At 46.5% G+C, this 19981-nt stretch overlaps 1 protein-coding gene and 1 long non-coding RNA gene across 2 annotated transcripts; both read left to right on the top strand.

Moving 5' to 3' along the window:
- Positions 1-4615: 4615 nt before the first annotated feature.
- On the top strand, positions 4616-6888 carry LOC143363981 (uncharacterized). Its single transcript, XM_076804511.1, has one exon. The coding sequence runs from the start codon at positions 4777-4779 to the stop codon at positions 6886-6888; it is 2112 nt and encodes a 703-aa protein (XP_076660626.1). The 5' UTR covers positions 4616-4776.
- An 86-nt stretch (positions 6889-6974) lies between these two features.
- On the top strand, positions 6975-7884 carry LOC143363980 (uncharacterized). Its single transcript, XR_013083949.1, has 3 exons — positions 6975-7226; positions 7362-7483; positions 7607-7884. It is a non-coding gene; the product is annotated as an uncharacterized LOC143363980 (long non-coding RNA).
- The last annotated feature ends 12097 nt before the right edge of the window (positions 7885-19981 follow it).

The following is a 19981-nucleotide window of genomic DNA, read 5'->3' as shown; positions in this document are numbered from 1 at the left end:
TGCAGTGCAGAGGTACAATAAAGCGGAGAATAAGAAGAGAAGCGTATATATCCAGAGCTGTTCTAGATTGTCGGTTATGCCGACCCTCTTGACCGCTATTCTACGAATGTTTGTGTAATTCTCCGAGGTTGAAATTGAAATTAATTTATTAACTATTTCATTCTTAATTAATGATTTTACTAATCCGTTAGCTATTTATATTAATTAGTTAATGAACCAAATTGTCTTTGTGCTTATCTACGTGTTATTAATTATGTAAATCTGATTAAATTTTGAAAACTCGAAATTTTTGAAACTTTTTTTGAAAATTTTTGCGAGTTAGTGCATTTCCCTACTTTTAATGACTTTATTTTACTCAACTTATTAATATTCCCTATTATGCCACTTTTGAGGTTGACAATTGGAGGAGAAGGGCTCCTATGACTCTTGAGGTTGTCCCTTTTAACCAGTAAGAGGGCCAAGAGTCTCCTTTTTCATAAACCTCCGTTACGAAAATTAATTAATAAAATTCTCGGTAACCCTCCGTTATTCAGAGTTTCCCGAGCACTGGGTATAATGGACACGGTGTTAGAAAGCCCAACTGCGAGTTTAATTTATTTATCGCTGCAATAAATAAATAAATTCCTACCGTGCCTGCCTTATCCCGTGCTCTCTTTCTCAGTTTCGTGGTTTGTTTCCTTCAATTCGATTTCCAGATTGCCTGTTTCCCTCAAAAATCGTTTTTTCCTCGACTATTCGCCTGCCCGCCGGACGGCGGCTCAGCTTTCTTTCTTTTCCGTAGGAAATTGCACTAATTTTCCACTATTACTGTCACTCCGTACACTTTTACTTTCCGATAAAAAATTAATAATTCTAATAGAAACGACTAAATGCCTCTATTATTCTATTCTCCGTTGCTTCTGCTTTCACTACTAGACTTTCGCTTTCCATTAACAATCAATTTCAATTTCTAAACTCAACCAAAATTTGACTGCACTCGATCGCGCTCCAAATCTTTCTGACTCCCCGCGATTCTTTTCTTCGCGCCCTGTAACGGTAACGGCTGCTCGAATCCCCTTCCCCCGTATAATTTCTGTCTTAACCTTGTCCGGTTGTTCACCCGCCGCTTTTTCTTTACCTATGTTTTTCGCCCTAACTGTCTCTCCTATCCTTGGGGGTTCCTCTGACCTCCGGGTTTCCGTTACCTCGGTCTTAGTTCTCATACATGTTTACCTCCGAGGTTGTTCACCTCTTTTTGAAGCCTAACTGTTAACTGTTCGTTGGGCTCTTTCTTTGTCGAAGAATAACGGTACTTTTCTCTCTCTCTCTCTCCCTCTTTACTCTGTTCGTTACTGTTCCGAATGACTTTTACTTTTACCTATTTATTGCAACTTCCAAATATTCAAAGTTCCATATTGCTAATTGTAACCCCTTCTCTTTCTTACTTACCAGAAATTATAATTTTATTCTATTTTCTACTAGTCCTTCCGTCTTGTACCCCTTTTCCTCGACAAACTACCCGTTACTTATCCTTATTAGGCAATCCTTTTCTTAAAATGTCTTTTACCTTCTTCCCTCTTCTCTCTTTCTTTCTTTTTCTTCTCCCCCCTTTATTCATATATTTATTTGTTACCATCCTTTTTAATCTCTAGTTCATTTGTTTAGAGGATAGCCTCTTGCTTCACGTAACTTGCCCGAGAGCGTGTACGTTTTCTTACAATTCTCCGCTGCTCCGAGCTATTCTATCTTCCATTCTTATTGTTCTCTTTCCTTTGTCTTTTGCACGTTAGCTTTTTATGTTTAAACTTATACCATGTTTCCTTTCATTATTATATTTTCTATGCTATATTCGATTTTGCAATAAAAATGGAAGTTTTCCTTATCTTACTTATTATTATTTTATAGCCGCATCATCCGGCCATTCTCTCTCGCTTTCCTTTTCTGTCTTCCTCCTTTTCTCGCTTTACTCCTCTTAATTCATACTTTTATTCTTCTAGATTTTTATTTTCTATCTTAATGCTACCAGAATTTCTCCAATGTTAAATACTTATTCTATGCTACATATTTGTAACTCTTTACTTCCTTTGTTCTTCCTATTTATTATCTTTCCTATTTTATTCTTGTTGTACCCAGTTAGCCAAATGCCCACTCGACCAAATCAAGTGGAATGTGTGCTGCACACATTGCGAGCATAAGACCTATGTATTTTGTACCAAACCCTGCTCGAAGCTGAATTTGGTTCTCATGTGCTATGATTTTGGCATTGAAATTTGTCGCCAAATTCCTAGTCGAATGCGGATACAGATGGATTTCACAATCCATGCGAAGTCTCCACGTAAAATTCCATGCGTAATCATGTCGTCTTTTCGAGCCAAACTGTGCCTTCGATATAGAGGGCAGGTCCGTCGCATTAAGAACTGACGTAACCTTGTTCTAACAGTAAATATCGGTAAAAATTGAAGTAAATCTTCCTGTGTAGGGTGGGAAAAGGTATTTTATTTAAGTTTCAATGCGTAATAAAGATAAAGTGATGCGTAAACACCACAATGTGTCGTGAAAGATAAAGTGCCGTGTTGTGGAAGGCGAAGAGCGTACGTGCGAGAAAGAGAGAGAGAGAACGAGCGCGAAGAGTGTGCGAGACAGAGAGAGCACGAGGAGTGTGCGAGAGAGAGAGAGAAAAGAGCGCGAAGAGGAAGTGGATTCGAAGAAGATTGAAAGAAGGATTTGGAAAGGGATGACGGAATATTTTTAATATCTATTAATTTTTTATTTAAATTGAATTTATTTTTTAACTCTTACAATCAGGATAATACAATATAATTTTAAATTAGCACTAAATAGTGCTGTTTGGAGCACTGAAAAGTGCTGTTTGGTGCTTTTTTTTTATTTTTTATTTTTATTATTTAAAGTGGAGGGAGGTTGAATGCTTTACGCACAACTTCTCGGGGCCATTCCAACCCCCAGAAAGTGTGGGACTCCCCAAGCGATCGCCCCCCCCCTTTCATAGGGGCAATGTGATGGCGAGGATTTACCCACTAAAACTCCTCCCTCCACTTGCGCCCCCGGTTACTGGTGTTGTCCCTGCTCCCAGAAATTGGTTGGTCTCGTATTGTTGGTCGGTTTCTTGTGCCGGACCCTTTCTTTTCTCGCTTTCAGCACCACTCGCATCGAATCCTGAAATTCGAGGCCAGTGGGCCTTGCGAAAGCTCTGCTTTCGCAAGCTGCATCTGCAACATTAATTTACAAAGATTATTATACGGTCATATTAATGTTAATGTATTAAAGTATTTATGTAATGTATTAAGTAATAAATAATTCTTACCGAAAAGGGCCCGCACAATCTTTGTGAGATCATCTTTGTGAGGCACTCAGTGTCTCTTTTAAATTAGAGCCACCCAAATAGGCAAAGTAGTCAACCTAAAAAATAATATATCATTAATATATACACTCACACGTGCGCGCGCACATAGCAGTGGAATAAATGCATACACTTACGACATTATTGTACTGCTCGTCTGAGCAGTTTTCAAAATTGTCTACATCTTCCCTCGTTTTAAGAGGTAGACAATCCGGCTTTCGCCCATAATGCCTTGGTTTATCCTTCCTGCTTAGTAGTCTACAAAGAAAAAGTAAATTTTGTTAATTCTTATTAAGTATTGCCATCATACTACTGTAATTTCAATTTGTTAAATTACATACTTATCTATTTTTTGGTTCATGTGGTCCATCCTTTTTACCAAGTCGTTGGAATGCCAGATAGTGAGTTCTCCGGGGGGATGCATGGTATAGAATGGTGTAGGTGGTGGTAGAGGAGGTTGTTGTATACAGGATGAGGATGCGGATAAATCTACAGGGGAGGTTGATGAGGGTATATGTGTTACGGGTGCATGTGAGGGATTGGAAAGCAATCCCCCCGTTGTTCCCGGTTGTTCTGGCGAATTTACAGCTTCTAAAAGCTGTAGTAACTCCTCATCGGAGCCAACGGGTGTAGGCGACCTAATGATGCGGCGTTTCCGTCGCTGTGGTGCCTCTTCCGACGAGATGGTTTGGTACCTCGCTGGTTTATGAATAGTCCTCCCAGGTCGACGGTCTCGAATCTGAAAAACATATCAAAAATAATATAATGATATACCGATAATATATATAATATTTTAGATTAATTATATCATAGAGGAGACTGAAACTTACCGATTCCATTGTCTTTGAAATGCCTTCCATTGCTGCTTTCGGAATGTTGCATTCACGAATGCACGATAGCGAATAACCGTAGCGATGTTCATTTTTGTGCATGCGGTCGTTTTAAAACAAATGACATTCATATTTCGCGCCAACTGTGCGCATGCCCTCAAGGATATAACACAATAATACGCGTAAATATTAATGCACACTTTTATAATTTAATTAATTTAATTCTTAATTTTTAATTTTAATTCATTAATTTCTTTTAACGCTATAATATCTATAACTTTTAATTTATGATGCGCGTATGTTAGGTGTTGCGCGTTACGCGATCATGCGCAGTGCAGTTTGCGACACCAGACTGGGAATAACAGCTCTCACGACGAAGGTGTCGGTGTTTCGACACGCGCACTGATTCCTTTGTTAGTTAATTACTAATTATTAAGTTCGTGAAAAAACTCTGAAGCGGTGAAGACTGGATGAGCAGTGGATTCGAAGGAAGGAAGGATAGAAGCAGAGAAGACGCCAGATAAGTATTGCCACGTGGTATTGTTACCAATACACGTAACAAATTATTATATATTTTGTATATTCTTTATTCAGTTTTCTTTTACCCCCATGGATCGAGTTTTGAAGAAGTCGGTTTCGCGAAAACCGTATAATCAATTAAGCCCTAGGCAGAAACGAAATATTCGGCGCGAAATAACCTTAAATTTGAGGAAGTATTCACGTGACAATGAATTACAAAGCCCCCCTAATGTTGATAATCTGCAGGACATTCCCAGCGCGTCTTCTTTATCCGTGCCTGTCAGTAATAACAATAATGAAAGTCTTCTTAATATTCCCACCATATCTTCATTCACGCATGATTCCTCTTCTACCTCTTCATGCGATGATGTGGTTTGGGAGTCCGCTGGTACTGTTTCAGAAGTATCATTTCGTGATCGTTTGGCATCTTGCTTTGTGGACAATAATTTAACGCACACTCAGGGGAACAACATCTTATCTCTTCTACGTACCCATTCGTGTTTTTCTAGTTTGCCGAAAGATATAAGAACGCTCATTGGTACACCACGTCCAAGTGTGGTCACCTCTGTGGTAGAACCAGAAGAGTATGTTCATTTTGATGTAGAGTTGAAAATAGTTAAACAGTTATCTCAATGTTCTCCAGTAATTCCTGGAGAGTTGCAATTGGATTTTCATGTGGACGGATGTAGTTTAGATAATTCGAATACAATTCAAATTTGGCCTATTCAAGTCAGAATTGTAAATATCTTAAATAGTAAACCCATTGTAGTAGGGATTTATAAAGGCACCCAAAAACCCAAGGATTGTAACAGTTATCTTCAAAAATTTGTCTCTGACATAAACTTGATAATGTCAAATGGAGGCATTACGTTCCACGAGAAAAAAATTCCTGTCGTATTAAGGTGTTTTATTGCTGATGCAACAGCTAGAGCCTTTATTCTTCATCACAGAGGCCATATGTCTAATCGACCTTGTTCCAAGTGCAAAGTTTGTGGTACACAGGAAAGAGGTCGTCAGGTTTTCAATGGTATTAAACATTCTTTACGAAGTGATGAGGAATATACCAGGTGTTCCGATGAGGATCATCATAAAGATGGTCAAAGTCCATTAGCTTTGATGCCAATAGGAATGGTATCACAGGTGCCATTCGAGTATATGCATCTCGTATGTCTAGGTGTCACTAAAAAGTTGTTATCTGCCTGGGTGTGTGGCAAATATTCCCCATTTTCAAAATTATCTTATCGACAAATGTTCACAATCTCAGAGAGAATGAGAAGGATCAATAAATATTGTCCATCCGAGTTTGCAAGGCGTCCTAGATCAATAGATTTATTTTCCAAATTTAAAGCAACAGAATTTCGGCAATTTCTTTTGTATACTGGTCCAGTTGTCACCTATGGAGTACTGAAGGATAATTTATATCGACACTTCTTGTTTCTGCACAGTGCCATAAGAATAATGGTTTCACAGGTTTTTGTTAGCAAATATTTAAAGTTTGCAGAAGGAGCTTTGCAACTATTTGTTCGTCGTTGTGAAAAGTTCTATGGCCCAACTTTTAATTCTTATAATGTCCACGGTCTTCTCCACTTGGCGGATGACGTCAGACGTTTTGGTACATTAGATTCATTTTCCGCTTTCCCGTATGAAAGCAACATGTCCATTTTTAGAAAATATTGCAGAAAGCCAGGACAACCCCTTCAACAATTTTCTAATAGAATCAGAGAGATAGAACATCACGGTAGTAATAAGGGAGGTGGTGATTCTTCAACCACCATTCAGGCATCTATGATGTTTCATAATAGTAGTGGTGCTATTTCTTACCGCAAACTTCAAATTCACAGCTTATTGCTTGGCACAGATGACCACGATAATTGCTGCATTTTACACGATGGTACAGTTTGTATAATTTCATCTATTAGTCCCCATGAAAATTCTTTTCGCTTAGGTGTACATAGATTTCTGCAAGTTGATGCATTCTATGATATCGCCTTGTTATCTCCAGCATTAGAAATTTTTAAGTGCAATACTTTGAGCACTGAAATAACATATGTTAGCCAGGAAGATGTTAGGGCAAAATGTTACCGAATGCCATTGGAGGCCATGAACGTTTCCAATGAATCGTCGATGGATGAAGAAGACGATAACATATTGGGAATGTCCCAGTGGGTTGTCGCTGTGCTGGTTCATTTTGAAACAGTATAATTTATTCGAAGTTCCACATCGTACATTACATATTTCTTGTTTTGTTTTGTTTTGTTATTGATTGTTGATTATTAATTGTTGTTGTTAATAAACTTTATTTTGTTGTCCGTTGAATCATCGTACGCTATAAACATTCTACTAACACCATCACCTAAAGTATTATTTTAGTACTCTAAACTTTATATAGTACTCACAAATATTTTTAATTATTTCAGATACCTATTTTTCCGAGAATGCTTTACTACCAGGATTACCACCGAAAGTAATTTGGAACAAACGTCAAAACAGTATTATTATGAGTTGATTAATGAAATGAAATGTTATCCTGATACAATGCCGTATCCTTGGCTAGCAGCTGAAGTAAATCAGCTTCAATTAAATGTCTGCATACATAATTTTTCATTAATATATCCATTCCAAGAACAAAAGGTAAACAAAAGGATATTATAATCTTAATAACAGAACATGAACAGTTAGGAACACAGGCTTGGTTGGATGCCTATCATCTATCATCTGTATTTACTTCGAGATCCTGTCTGCACTGTGCTGTCTAGTTATAATTGAGGACATTTCATCTGTAAGTCAAAATGGCAAAGTGAGTATATACATTATTCTAGAATTAAAAAATTTTTTTTTTCTTCGAAATATATCGATTGTACAATGAGAACAGAACACATATCCATATCACGTCCTAATGTAAGGCCCTTTTTGTTTATAGGAAGGAGAAACTTCAAGTGTGGTGTGCTGTCCGTGTCCGCTGATGAGAGGAAGCATAGCAAAAATAAATAAATAAATATATTGTTAATAACCTATGACCTACATTATATAATATATATTAATTAAACTCTTCTTAAGCATACCTACACCTTATTTTCCATTCGAGGGTTTTATTTCACTTATTTTAAGATTTGAATATTTATTTTTTACTGTATAACAGCTTTGTTATGATAATTGAATTTTATATCATTTTTATTTCCTTTATGTAACTTGTACAGTTCATTTTTTAAAATTCTATTGTCTATTCGTTTTCTTTCTTAAGATTATAAATATAAAACAAATAAATAATATAATACAAATATATGTAAAATAAAAATATATTAAGATTAAAATAAATACGTTTGTAAACTCAATTTTCGCTCTCGTCGTTTATTCCGATTTTTCCCGATATTTACTTTCAGAACAAGGTTACCCCGTTCTTATTGCGACGGACCTGCCCTCTATGACGAAGGCTGATCGAAGCGAAAGTTTGGCACGAATATGCCGTGGCAGACTTTCCACTGGATATACAGATGGTAATGCGAATACAGATGGATGGCACTTCCGAGTCAAATTTTAGTGGCAGATTCAAAGCATTTTGCTAACTGGGTACTTCTAGTTCCAGTTCCTTTTACTATAGTATCCTGTATTCGCTATTTTTACTTTCTTTTTAACATTGGAGGATTTCTTTTTTCGTTTTCCGCTTAACATTACTTATTTATTACTTATTTTTCTGCTACTTAGTTTCGCTTTTCCACTTTTGGTTCTCGCTTTCCTTTCCGTTTGAGAATTTCTCGTGGGGAAGTAGTCGGTACTATTTGCTCTCTGCGCGTTCTGTTCTCGCGCCACGGTGTTTCTTACTCTTTTGGTTTTAATTATTCCCTTACCCTTTGTTATTTTATTACAACGTTTGGGGGGTATTCCCTTTAGTTTTTTCTCCTCTTGTCATTTCGTTTATAAAAAAATCAAATTATAATAAAATTTATTCGCTAATTTTTTCTCCTTAAATAACTTTTAAGACTTAGTTTTTCCTGTACCAATCGCTTTCCCCTCGTGAAAAACTCATCTATTCTGAATTTCGTACTTTTCCGCTATTTCTAACATTGTCAAACTTAACAAATTCGGATCTGTCTGGTTTGAATTTGCCGTTCGCCTGGCTTTGTTCAAAAAGATTTTTAATTCTATAAGTTGTTTTCTACTGTATGTCGCCTGTCCTATCCTTTGCTCTGTTTGGATTTTCCAATTTTGCAAATTTTCGATCTATTCGAGTATTTTTAAAATTTTTTATTGCTAGCTTTTTTCCAAAATTTTTTTCCTCTACTCTGTTTAGTTTTTCTAATTATTGCATTTTTCGAACTATTGGAGTAAATTTTAACTTTTTTATTTGCAACTTTTTTTGGAAAATTTTTTCGCAAAAATGTTCTAACTGCTTCGAAACTACTGTGTCCAAAAATTGGTCCGCGTATCTCGTCTGGTTTTTGTATAAATGCTACTAACAAGTTTTTCGTATTGCACCTAGCTAATATTACGCTGACTTCTCTTCCTTGTTTTGACACCCGTATCCCGGGGGAGGACAACCCGCAGCACCGCGTCATATGCCAAGTTCCACAGGAGCGGTCCAAGGACCGACCCCTGTGGAACGCCGCGGTGCGTCTCCCTCGAGTGCACAATGCCATACCGGCCGGTAAATACCACCCCTCTGTCGCGGAGATAGTCGCCGACCACCTCCCGGAGATAAGGGGGCACCTGGAAATAGTCCAGCGCCCCCATTATCTCCGACCAGGGCAGGGCGTTGAAAGCGTTGGAGATGTCCAACGACACCGCAATCAACACCCTGCCCCGAGCGACAGCCTGTTCACGGAGGAGGCGCAGACGCTCCAGGGCGTCTATAGTGGAGCGCCCCCTCCGGAATCCATACTGGCTGTCGCTCAGGTCCGGACCACCCCGCGACAGATGCTCGACGAGGCGGGCGGCAATTATCCTTTCGAATAGCTTGCCCGCCTCGTCGAGTAAACAAACCGGCCGGTATGCAGAGGGAGACTCTGCGGGTTTCCCCTCCTTTTGGAGGAGAACCAGGCACGCTTCTTTCCATACCGTGGGGAAGACTCCCCGGCGCAGGCTCGCGTCCATGACGCTCCTGAACGCCGGGGCGAGGACCTCCATAGCTAAGGCCATTATACCACCGGGAACCCCATCGGGTCCAGGGGCCTTCTTGCCCCTGGCCCGAAGCTCCCGGACGGCCTGGTACAGCTCCCACTCAGTGACCCGGAATGGTCGTCCGACCATCGCATGGTCGGATCCGGGGCGCGTTCCCTCCTCCCCTCATTCCCATCACCAGGGGGAAGAGGGTGTCAACGACGCGCCCCAGAAATTCCGGGTCTAGTCTCTCCGTAACCGGGGACGCCCAGGGGCGGAGCTTCCCAAGCACCGCCTTATACGGGCGTCCCCACGGATCGTCACGGAGGATGAGCAGGAGCTCATCCCAGGCCTTGGCCTTAGCAGCGGCAATTGCACGCTTGAGGGCCACGGCCGCCGATCTGTACTCCCTGTACAGCTCGGCGACCCTCGGCTCCGCGTCGCCGCCTAAAAATGGCGGCGACGGGCGCGGGCATACTGGCGGCGGGCTCGGCCGGCCGAACTGCGGAGTTCGGCCAGCTCCCCCGACCACCAGTAAACTGACTTACTCGGGGGCTGAGCTCGGACCCGGGGCATCGCCACGTCACAGATCATCTGCAACGTGCCCCGGATCCAAGCCGCCTCCTCGTCTGCCTCACGCTCCCTGGCCGAAGGCCAGGCGGAGCCGATAATCACGGCCCTCAGGAGGTCCCCGTCCAGTCGTTTCAGCGCCCATCTGGGCGCTGACGGGGTGCCACGTCGGAGGGGCGTGTGCAATGGCGAGTCCGAGACCACAGCCACGTCCATCAGGACATAGCTGTGGTCCGACAAGGTCTCTCCACTCCAGACCCGCCAATTGGACACACGGCGCGAGGCGGCGGCTGTCGCGAATGACACGTCCACAATTGACCAGCCATTCCACCTCACGCACGTAGGCACGGAGCCCCGGTTTAGCAACCGGAGCTCCATCCCCTCCGCCCAGTCTTCCAGGACTCCGCCTCGAGCGTTGGTCCCGGGGTTACCCCAGGTGGTGGACCTCGCATTGAGGTCCCCCAGGACCAACACCGGACCGGCTATATACGGGGCTATCATAAGCCCCAGCCGGTCCAGGAACATCCCTAATTCGGCGGAGTCATAACTGGGTGAGCTGTAGCACCCCACGACCAGAAACCTTCCCCACTTAACCATAACCACCCCCCTGCCCCGTTCGACCACGGAGCAGGGGGGCACAGCCGCCGAGTGTCGACGCCACCATATCGCCACGGAGCCGTCAACGTCCCCGGACCAGTGTGGATGGTCGGGGACCCTGTACGGCTCCGTGGCGACGGCCAGGCCAACCCCCCACTCCTCCAGGCACTGGACCATCAGGTCCTGCGCCTGGCGGCAGTGGTTGAGGTTGGCCTGGAGTACCGGGAGAGGGGACCAGCGCGGAATATGGGCCATTAATTGGCCTTCACGCTGGTCCCCTCCTTAGCCGCCGGTGCGGGTGGCGGGGGGTCATTACCCCCCGTCCCGCTGGGGGCCGTCTCCACCTCCATCGATTCACCCTCCCTAGGGGTTGGGGGAGTGGCCGACTTTCCCCCCGGTATTTCCGGGGTTTGGGGTGGCGCCACACCGCCGGCCCCCTTTACCTTCTTCTTACCCTTTGGCGGCGGGGAGCACGCCTTGCTCCCCGCCGGCCTTCCCAAGGCCGCGCAGACCACGCAATGGGGTGGACTCTTACAGTCCACCGCCCGGTGCGTGGCGTCCCCGCAGCGGTAGCAATGACCGCTGCGGTCGACCTCTGCAGTGCACCGCTGCCGTACGTGGCCAAGGGCCAGGCAGCGGAAACACTGCATTGGCCGTGGTGCCAGCACCACCACCTGGGCGGTGGACCACCCCACGCGAATCCTCCCGGCCTTCTGAATGGCCAAGGCCGCCACAGCCGGGCACTGCACCCATACTGTGCCGAGTCCGTTGGGCGGGGCTTTGAGTTCCCCCACCCTGACCGACTCGGCGGTATAGCCCCCGGCCTTCGCCACCGCTTCCGTCACCTCCCGGGGGGTAACCGAGACTTCCAGGCCCGTCAGGCGGAATTCCGCCGTCTTGACGGGCCTGGACACCCTTACATCCATCCCCCCAGGACGGCGGCCATCTTGGCGGCCAAGGCGTCAGCCTAGGGGCCCCCATCGGCACCGTGGACCTCAATAATGAGGCCCCCGGATACCGCCCGCTTCCAATTGAGGGCCCCAATGCCCAGGGCGTCGAGATCGACGCCCTGGAGGGCCCTCCTAATGGCCTCCTCATATGAGGCTTTGCTCCCCTCCGGCACGGTGACGGTCACCACGGCCGATCGAGGGGGAGCCTTCACCTTGGCCGCTGCCTTACCCCTCTTTGGGGCGGGGGCAGCGGCCTTCCTAGGCATAGCGGCGCCGGCCGAGGCGGCTGCCGCTACTTGGGCCGCAGCCTTAGCCGCGGCCTTGGCCGCGGAGATGGCCCGCCTCCCGACCACCTCAGCCCAGGTCCCCGGCTTAGCCGGGGTACCCGGTGCAGGCGCAGGGGGCGGGTCCGGGCGGGCGACCGAAGGCTGGGGAGCCTCCCCAGCCTTCTTCCCCTTCTTCTTCTTTTTCTTCTTCTTCTTCTCCCCCGTCCCCGGGGCAGGGGCAGGGACAGGCGTCGGCGGAGCAGGCGCGGGGGCGGGCCGCGGCGGCGCCGGAAGGGCCGCCGGCGGCGGCCGGGGCTCCCCCCGGGCACCATGCCTGGTCACCCGGCGCAGCTCCCTCCGCATCTCTTCGCGGAGGGATCTGAGGCCCTCCTCCATGAGGGCCCGCATCTGGGCCATAAGGTCCAGCTGCTTCGCCGGGGTCGCAGTGACCTCACCGACCTCGGGGGCGGAGACTTGCGGCAGGGGGGGAGCGTCCCGCAACCGCTTCATCACCATTAATTCTCCCCTAATGGCCCGAAGCGAGTCGCGGGTCTCCAAGAGCTCCCTCCTGAGCGCCGCGTTCTCCATCCGTAATGCGGCGTCCCCGACATCCGCCTGGGAGTCCGGGTCGCGGGAGTCGGCGGGGGGTCCAACCTGGATACCCCTCCGCTCCAACTCCCGCACTGCCGCCTTTATATCCTCGGAGGCGTCGCGGATCCCTTTGAGGTGCGTGCCCTTGAGGTTCCGGCTCGCCTCCGCCAGCTCCCGGGCAACGTCCGACTTTTCCGCTATAAGGGCGGGCAGCTCCCCGGGGAGCATGTACCTTATGTCCGGGCGGACGACCTCGTCCAGTCGCTCCCGCTTCTTCTGCGACGGGTTCGGCTGTGGCACGCCTGGAGGGTTCAGCGACCTCTTCGTGCCCGCCCCGCTGGGGATGGGGGGCGCTGAGTGGGTCGAGTGGTCCGATAATCGGTCCACCGACTCGCCGCGCCGACCACGTCCCCTCGTTCCCCTCAGTGCCCCCTCCTTACCTTCTTCAGTTTTGTTTTTATTTTTAAATTCCATATTTCGTCCCACGAATACGGCGGGAAAAGAGGTCCACCCGGGCAGAGCCCCCACTACCCGGGTAAGGCTATATACTCACTGGAGGCGCCAGGTATCTAGTGGTGGTTGGTGCGCTCGCGACTGGTGTACCCCTGTAACCAGGGCATACCCTCTCACCGCGCACCTAAGCTTAGGGTTGGGGATTTATTATAGAGGTTATCATCCTCGCGGCCCGGCCGATTGAGGCAAGACCACCGTTCCGGTTAAACATGACCACCGGTTTACGGCAAGGGCCCTGCGGCGACCTCCCCGGTCGTTATCGCAGGACCCATTGGTCCGCGGTTTTTATGCCTCCGTGTGAGCCTTACCGGCAAGGGAGGCCTTGCCAGGATTGCGGTGGCCTCCTTCTGTGAGGTAGTAATGACCCAGAAGGAGGCCGCCGAGCGGGCCCGGGAACGGGACCCGGGCTCCGCGAGGAGGGTGTGGGCGCGGGGACGACCCCCGCGCCGACGTGTCCCCCCAGAAGGGGGGCGGAGAGGGTAGGGAGGGCGCGGGGGTCTCCCCCGCGTCAACGTGTGCCCCCGGTGGTGGGGGGCGGAGTGGGGTTGGCGCGGGGAGTTTCCCCGCGCCCTGTTACGCCCCCACAACTGGGGGCGGTGTACTTGGGGGCCCAGGGTGTGAGCTGACCCGGGCCCCCGGGGGGGAGCATAGCTCCCCCCGTGATAGGCCGACACCCCCCGGGTTAGTTTCCCGGTGTAGGGGGGTGTCGGTCCGTCCCTCCCCGATTGGGGAGGGGGATACGTGGGGGGTTTGGGGAAAGGAAGGGTCGGGGCGTGCCGGATCGCGCCTCCGACGGCCCTTCCTTCCGGTGGCGGCGTCTTCTTGTCTCGGCCGGGGCTGGTTCCTTCGGGACACCGGCCCCGAGCGGGACACGAGGACTCCGGGAGTTGTGGGTGGACCGAGCTGGGGCTCAGGAAGCCCAATCCGAAGGCTCCAGGGATGGGGACACCGGGCGGGTCCCTCCGCCCGGGGTCTTATAGCGTAGGCAGTGGGGGAGGTTAACCCCCCCCCGGGGCATGATGATAGCTGGGAGGTGTCCTGTTGAGTACTCGCGTGATCCAGTCACCTCCCGTGTAGCTTAGGTGGGCGTGAGGTTTTAGTGGGTAGTCTCCGGGGGCTCGCCCCCGGGGAGAATCCCACATAACCCCGGCTTCCCCCAGGGAGTCGCGATATGTATAAAACATTTCCTCACGATAAAAAAAAAAAAAAAAAGGCCCTGCCAGGATCCGAAGATCCCGCCGGCATCGCCTCACACATCATTGGGACTACTTCCCGCGGAATACCCCTCGCTCCGTTAGCAACACACAACTATGTGTGTTTCCAGGGACCACCACGAGGAGGTGGAGCGTAGAGGATTTTAGGGATATGATCCCCCCGATCCCTATTCCGTCCTCAATCCTGGTCGGAGTCCCCCGATCCCTATACGGTCCTCAAGCTTGGCCCACGTCCCCCTGATCCCTATCTCGTCCTCAAGCCTGGCCGGAGTCCCTCCGAACCCTATCCCGTCTCCATGCCAGGCCCACGTCCCCCCGATCCCTATCCCGTCCTCAATCCTGGTCGGAGTCCCCCGATCCCTATACGGTCCTCAAGCTTGGCCCACGTCCCCCTGATCCCTATCCCATCCTCAAGCCTTGCCCACGTCGCACTCATCCCTATTACGTCCTCAAGCCTGGCCCACGGCCCCCTTATCCCTAACCCGTCCTCAATCCTGGCCCGCGTTCCCCTGATCCCTATCCCGTCCTCAAGCCTGGCCAACGGCCCCCTAATCACTATCCCGTCCGCAAGCCTGGCCGGAGTCCCCCTGATCCCTATACCGTCCTGAATCCTGGCCGGAGTCCCCCGATCCCTATCCCATCGACAAGCCCGGCCCACGTCCCCCTGATCGCCATCCCATTCTCAAGCCTGGCCCACGTTCCTCTGATAACTATCCCGTCCTAAAGCCTGGCCAACGGCGCCCTAATCCCTATCCCGTCCGCAAGCCTGGCCGGAGTCCCCTGTTCCCTATCCCGTCCTCAAGCCTGGCTCACGCCCCCCTGTTCCCTATCCCGTCCTCAAGCCAGACCCACGTCCCCCCGATCCCTATCCCGTCCTCAAGCCTGGCCGGAGTCCCCCTGATCCCTACCTCGTCCACAAGCCTGGCCGGAGTCCCCCTGATCCCTATCACGTCCTCAATCCTGGCCCACGTTCCCCTGATCCCTATGCCGTCGTCAAGCCTGGCCCACGTCCCCCTATTCCCTATCCCGTCCTCAATCCTGGCTCACGTCCCCCTGTTCCCTATCCCGTCCTCAAGCCAGACCCACGTCCCCCCGATCCCTATCGCGTCCTCAAGCCTGGCCGGAGTCCCCCTGATCCCTACCTCGTCCGCAAGCCTGGCCGGAGTCCCCCTAATCCCTATACCGTCCATTTTTTTTTTTTTTACGTAGGAGAGGAAAAATGCGTTACGCACACCAGATGGTCTGGTAGTGTGGAACTCGGCTGGAAGCCATACCCACTAAAAAACCTCTCCTCTTTTCGCCCTCTCTGCTCTCCGCATGCTTCAGTGACCAAGGGCCCGCTTTTCGCATTTCTCAGGGTCACCCGCTTGCGTCTGTTTCCACTCCTGTTCTTGCCTTTCATTTATCCTTATCATCTTCAAACCTGTTTGGAACTATAGCGAAAGGAAAGAGGTATAGGGTGCGATAGAGATAGGTAGAGAATAATAGTGGACTGTATGAAATAATAAATAATGTATTGAGAACAAAGCGGACAGTATACAAGACAGCGGTGAAGTGCAGAGGTACAAGAAAGCGGAGAATATATAGAAGTCGGAGATGTAACGCGCGAATCGTGAAGCGCACGATTTGGGAGAGTGAAGTGTCGTGGAGCGCACGAATAAACGAAAGTAACGAGACTATGATCGAGCGATCGAGCGTGTCTAAAGACCCCGTTTCGTGGTTATCGCGGGTTATTTATACTGTGCATGGCCACCGGCGTCGGAAGGAATAAGGAGTGGGGTTTTTGAAAATGACAAAGGATTTGGCAGTGTCGAACGTTAGCTAGCGCACGAGGGCAATGCCCTAACGGCCGCTACTGCACAGGAAACAAGGACGGTGGGTGACGGATTTGATATTTTGGAATATGGGAACGGTGGCTCACGCGACAAGTAAACGTTTAGACGTAAACACAAAGTTTACGTCTGAGTGCGTTCACCCGGTCTCGGCGCCGAGCTCGATCAGCTGGCTATTGTCAACTCCGAGACACGGTCGCACCGAGGCCGCTCGTCTGCGGATTAGGTCGCAAAAACTGTATGGCACGAGAAATGATGTTTGCGTTACCGAGATTCTCGGTAACGCCTGCAGCGATTTCGAACAAAACCTCTATATCATTCTCTCCAGCTTACGTTCAAAATCTTCTTTTTTCCCCATGATTAGGTTGATAAAATTATCTATTTTTTCTATGTGGCTCCGTCCCGAAGCATTATGCTCTGGAAATTCCCGACGGTAAGTGTGTCTCCTATATCGATGCATAGAGAATTTCTCTCCGCTGCCCATCTATCACAATGTAGAAGCGTGTGTTCGGGATCATCCCTAACTCCTACACACCACCAACATTTGTCATGTGTGGCCTTCCCTATCCGGTAACGGAAAGCCTGGAAGACCCCGTGTCCTGTAAGTATTTGGGTTAACCTGTAGTTCAGGATTCCAAAGTTCCTTTCAGCCCAACTTTTTGGGTTCGTAATAATGGATCTCGTCCATGCAGAATGACGGTAATTATTCCATGTGATCATCCATTTATTCCAAGAGTTTTCTTTGATTTCTTCCATTTCTCTTTTAAAATTCCTTTCTTTAAATTCGCGAGTAAGTTCGCCATCCTCTTCTGAAATTTTGTATTTCTTTTTCAAATCGTAAAGTAGTGGTCTCTCTTCTAGGAGTATTTCCAGAGGCAAGTACCCGGTCAGTACGCAAAGGGAGTAACGAGACGCCGATCTATACGCCCTGGCTATTCTACACAAACCGAGACGCTGTACTCTCGCAATCCTAGTAATATTCCGACGGTAAGACAGAGCCTTTTTTGCCCATATATGGCTACCATAACTAATTATAGAGACTATTATGTTATAGTATAATTTCCTTCCAGCATACGATGCGCCCCCTGTATTTTTCATTAAACGTGATAATTCTCCTATTACTTTGTGTGATTTTTCAGTTATCCAGTCTATATGTTCATAGTAATTATTATACCTGTTAAGATATATGCCTAAATATTTTATGCTATTACTTGCAGCTATTTGATTATTCGTAATGTCCAATTTGAAATCTTGTGGAATCCATTTCTTATTTGTAAATATAAATTTTGACTTGTGACCTGCTAGTTCCAGGCCATTTGCTTCTAACCAGGGGGCAATTTTCAGATTAATAGCTTCTTCAAGATCTTTTTTTAAATTATCTAATTTTCCTCTAGCTGCATAAATTAAAATGTCATCCGCGTATGCGATAGTCGTAATCTCCGAATCGTATTTAAGTGCAAGTAACCCATCGTAGACTATATTCCAAATTAGCGGAGATATTACCGAACCTTGTGGCACACCTTTCTCGGCCCGTATATTGATCCATCTATCAGCCGCTTTATATTCAATCGACCTATTTCTGAAATACAATTGTAATAAATTCTGTAGGCTATTAGGTATTCTTTTTTTCTTTAGATTTTCAAAAATTCTATTCCAACCGATTGTATTGAAGGCATTACGTATGTCCAGACTAATAATAATTCCAAATTTTCTCCATCTTATAGTTGATTCCATGAAATCGTTAACAATTTCCAGAGCGTCCAGGGTCGATTTCCCTTTACAGAAACCGAATTGATTTCTATGAAAAGGCGTATTCCCTAAATATAATAAAATTTCTTTTTCTAGGATTTTTTCAAAGATTTTATTTAAGCAATTACCTATGCAGATGGGTCTAAAGTTACCAGGTGAGTTATCCGTATTTATATTTTTCCTCAACAGAATAGTTCTTGATTTTTTCCATGTTTCAGGTATATACAGTAAATCCAGGCATCCAACATACATCTGATGGAACCTTGTCAGGTCATTTAATGCGATAATTTTAATCAGACCAGGAGGAATTTTGTCTAGCCCGGCAGCTTTATTAGTCTTAAGATTTTCCACAATTACTCTTAGTTCTTCTTTATTAATATATATAAAACTATTTTCTTCTTTTTCAAATGTATCGTATAAAACTTTTTCTTTTTCCCGTGGGAATAAATGCTGTAAAATTTCTGAAGCTTCTTTTGAGTCCAAAATTGGCATTGGGCTTCTGCTTTTAATTTTGTTTCTGATGATTATATAGGGTCTGCCCCACGGATCCGAATTGAGAAGGTCAGTAAAAATCTTCCATTGTTGTTGCTTACTGTCGTTAATTTTATATTGAAGTTTCTTTTTGGCTATTCTATAGATTTCTTTTCTGTCAGCTTTTAACTGCAAGTTCTGATGTGATGTTCTTTGGTATCGCTGTCTTGTTTTTATAACTTCGAGTCTTAAATTTTCAATTTCAGCATTCCAACATCGATATTCTTGATGTTTATACATGTATAGTTTCTTTTTAAGCGTTTTTTTACACGCTGTGTGCATGTTTTTAATATAGTTATCTATTGTATTTTTATCCATGTTATTCCAGTCCAATTTAGAATTTAGTTTATTGAATGTATTTAGAAATATTTCAACATCCATAGATTTTAAGTTCCATCTCCAATCCTTAGCGTGTTTCATCGCTTGAATATATCTAGACTCTCTGTTTAGATTTAAACTATGTATACATGATTTATGGTCAGAGTAATTTTCCACATCGTCTATTTTACTTTTAATTTTATCATGAATTGACCGGCTCGCACTTATTATGTCTATCTTAGATTTTCTTCTACCTCGGTGGAATGTATAGTCACCACCCTCCAAGTCCACGTAAGACAAATTCATCTCAGATATATAGTAGTTTAGCACTGCGCCTCTCCTGTTTTGAACTCTGTCTCCAAACTCCAAGGATCTGACGTTAAAATCTCCGAGCACTATAATGGGATCCTTCCATCCGCGTCTAGATATTTTAAGTTCTTCTAAGCAGTTGTAAAACTCAGATTGACTACAGTTTGGCGAAATGTACACGTTCACCAAGGTGAGAAAATCTATTTGAATACCAACGTAAAATTTTCCATTGAAGATCCTAGAAGTGGGAACTTTGATATCTCTATTTATAATTTTGATAGCAGCTTTTTTGTCTTTTGACTTAATCCAATATTTGTCCATTTTATGGGGCTCTTGGATACAGACAATATCAATTTTGTTTACCGCAATTATCTGGTCGAGATTTGTTTGGGCATTCCTGCTCCCAGTACAGTTGATCTGCAGCAGACGAAAGAACGTACTTATCAAATTGATTCTTCAACTCGCCTATGCGATTTCTAAAACATGGACAAGCCATGGTACATCTGAGGTGGTTATCAATCATTCCCATATCCTTACAGTCTTTACATATAGGTGTTTTTTCAAGACACTCTTTCATAGTGTGACCGTCTCCGGCACACTTCCGACACCTTTTCCCATCTTTTATTACCACCCTGCAATTAGTGCTAAAGTGCCCTATCGCATGGCAGCGGAAACATTTAATTATTTTAGGCATCGGGTTCAGCCTAACTATCGTCATACCGATTTTAATTTTATCTTTTTTAACAATCTTTTTCAAAAAC

This window comes from Halictus rubicundus, unplaced genomic scaffold (genome assembly GCF_050948215.1).
Source record: "Halictus rubicundus isolate RS-2024b unplaced genomic scaffold, iyHalRubi1_principal scaffold0203, whole genome shotgun sequence".
Taxonomy (NCBI): Eukaryota; Metazoa; Arthropoda; class Insecta; order Hymenoptera; family Halictidae; genus Halictus; species Halictus rubicundus.
Note: the sequence above shows the minus strand (reverse complement) of the source record. Positions and strands in the feature narration are given on the sequence as shown.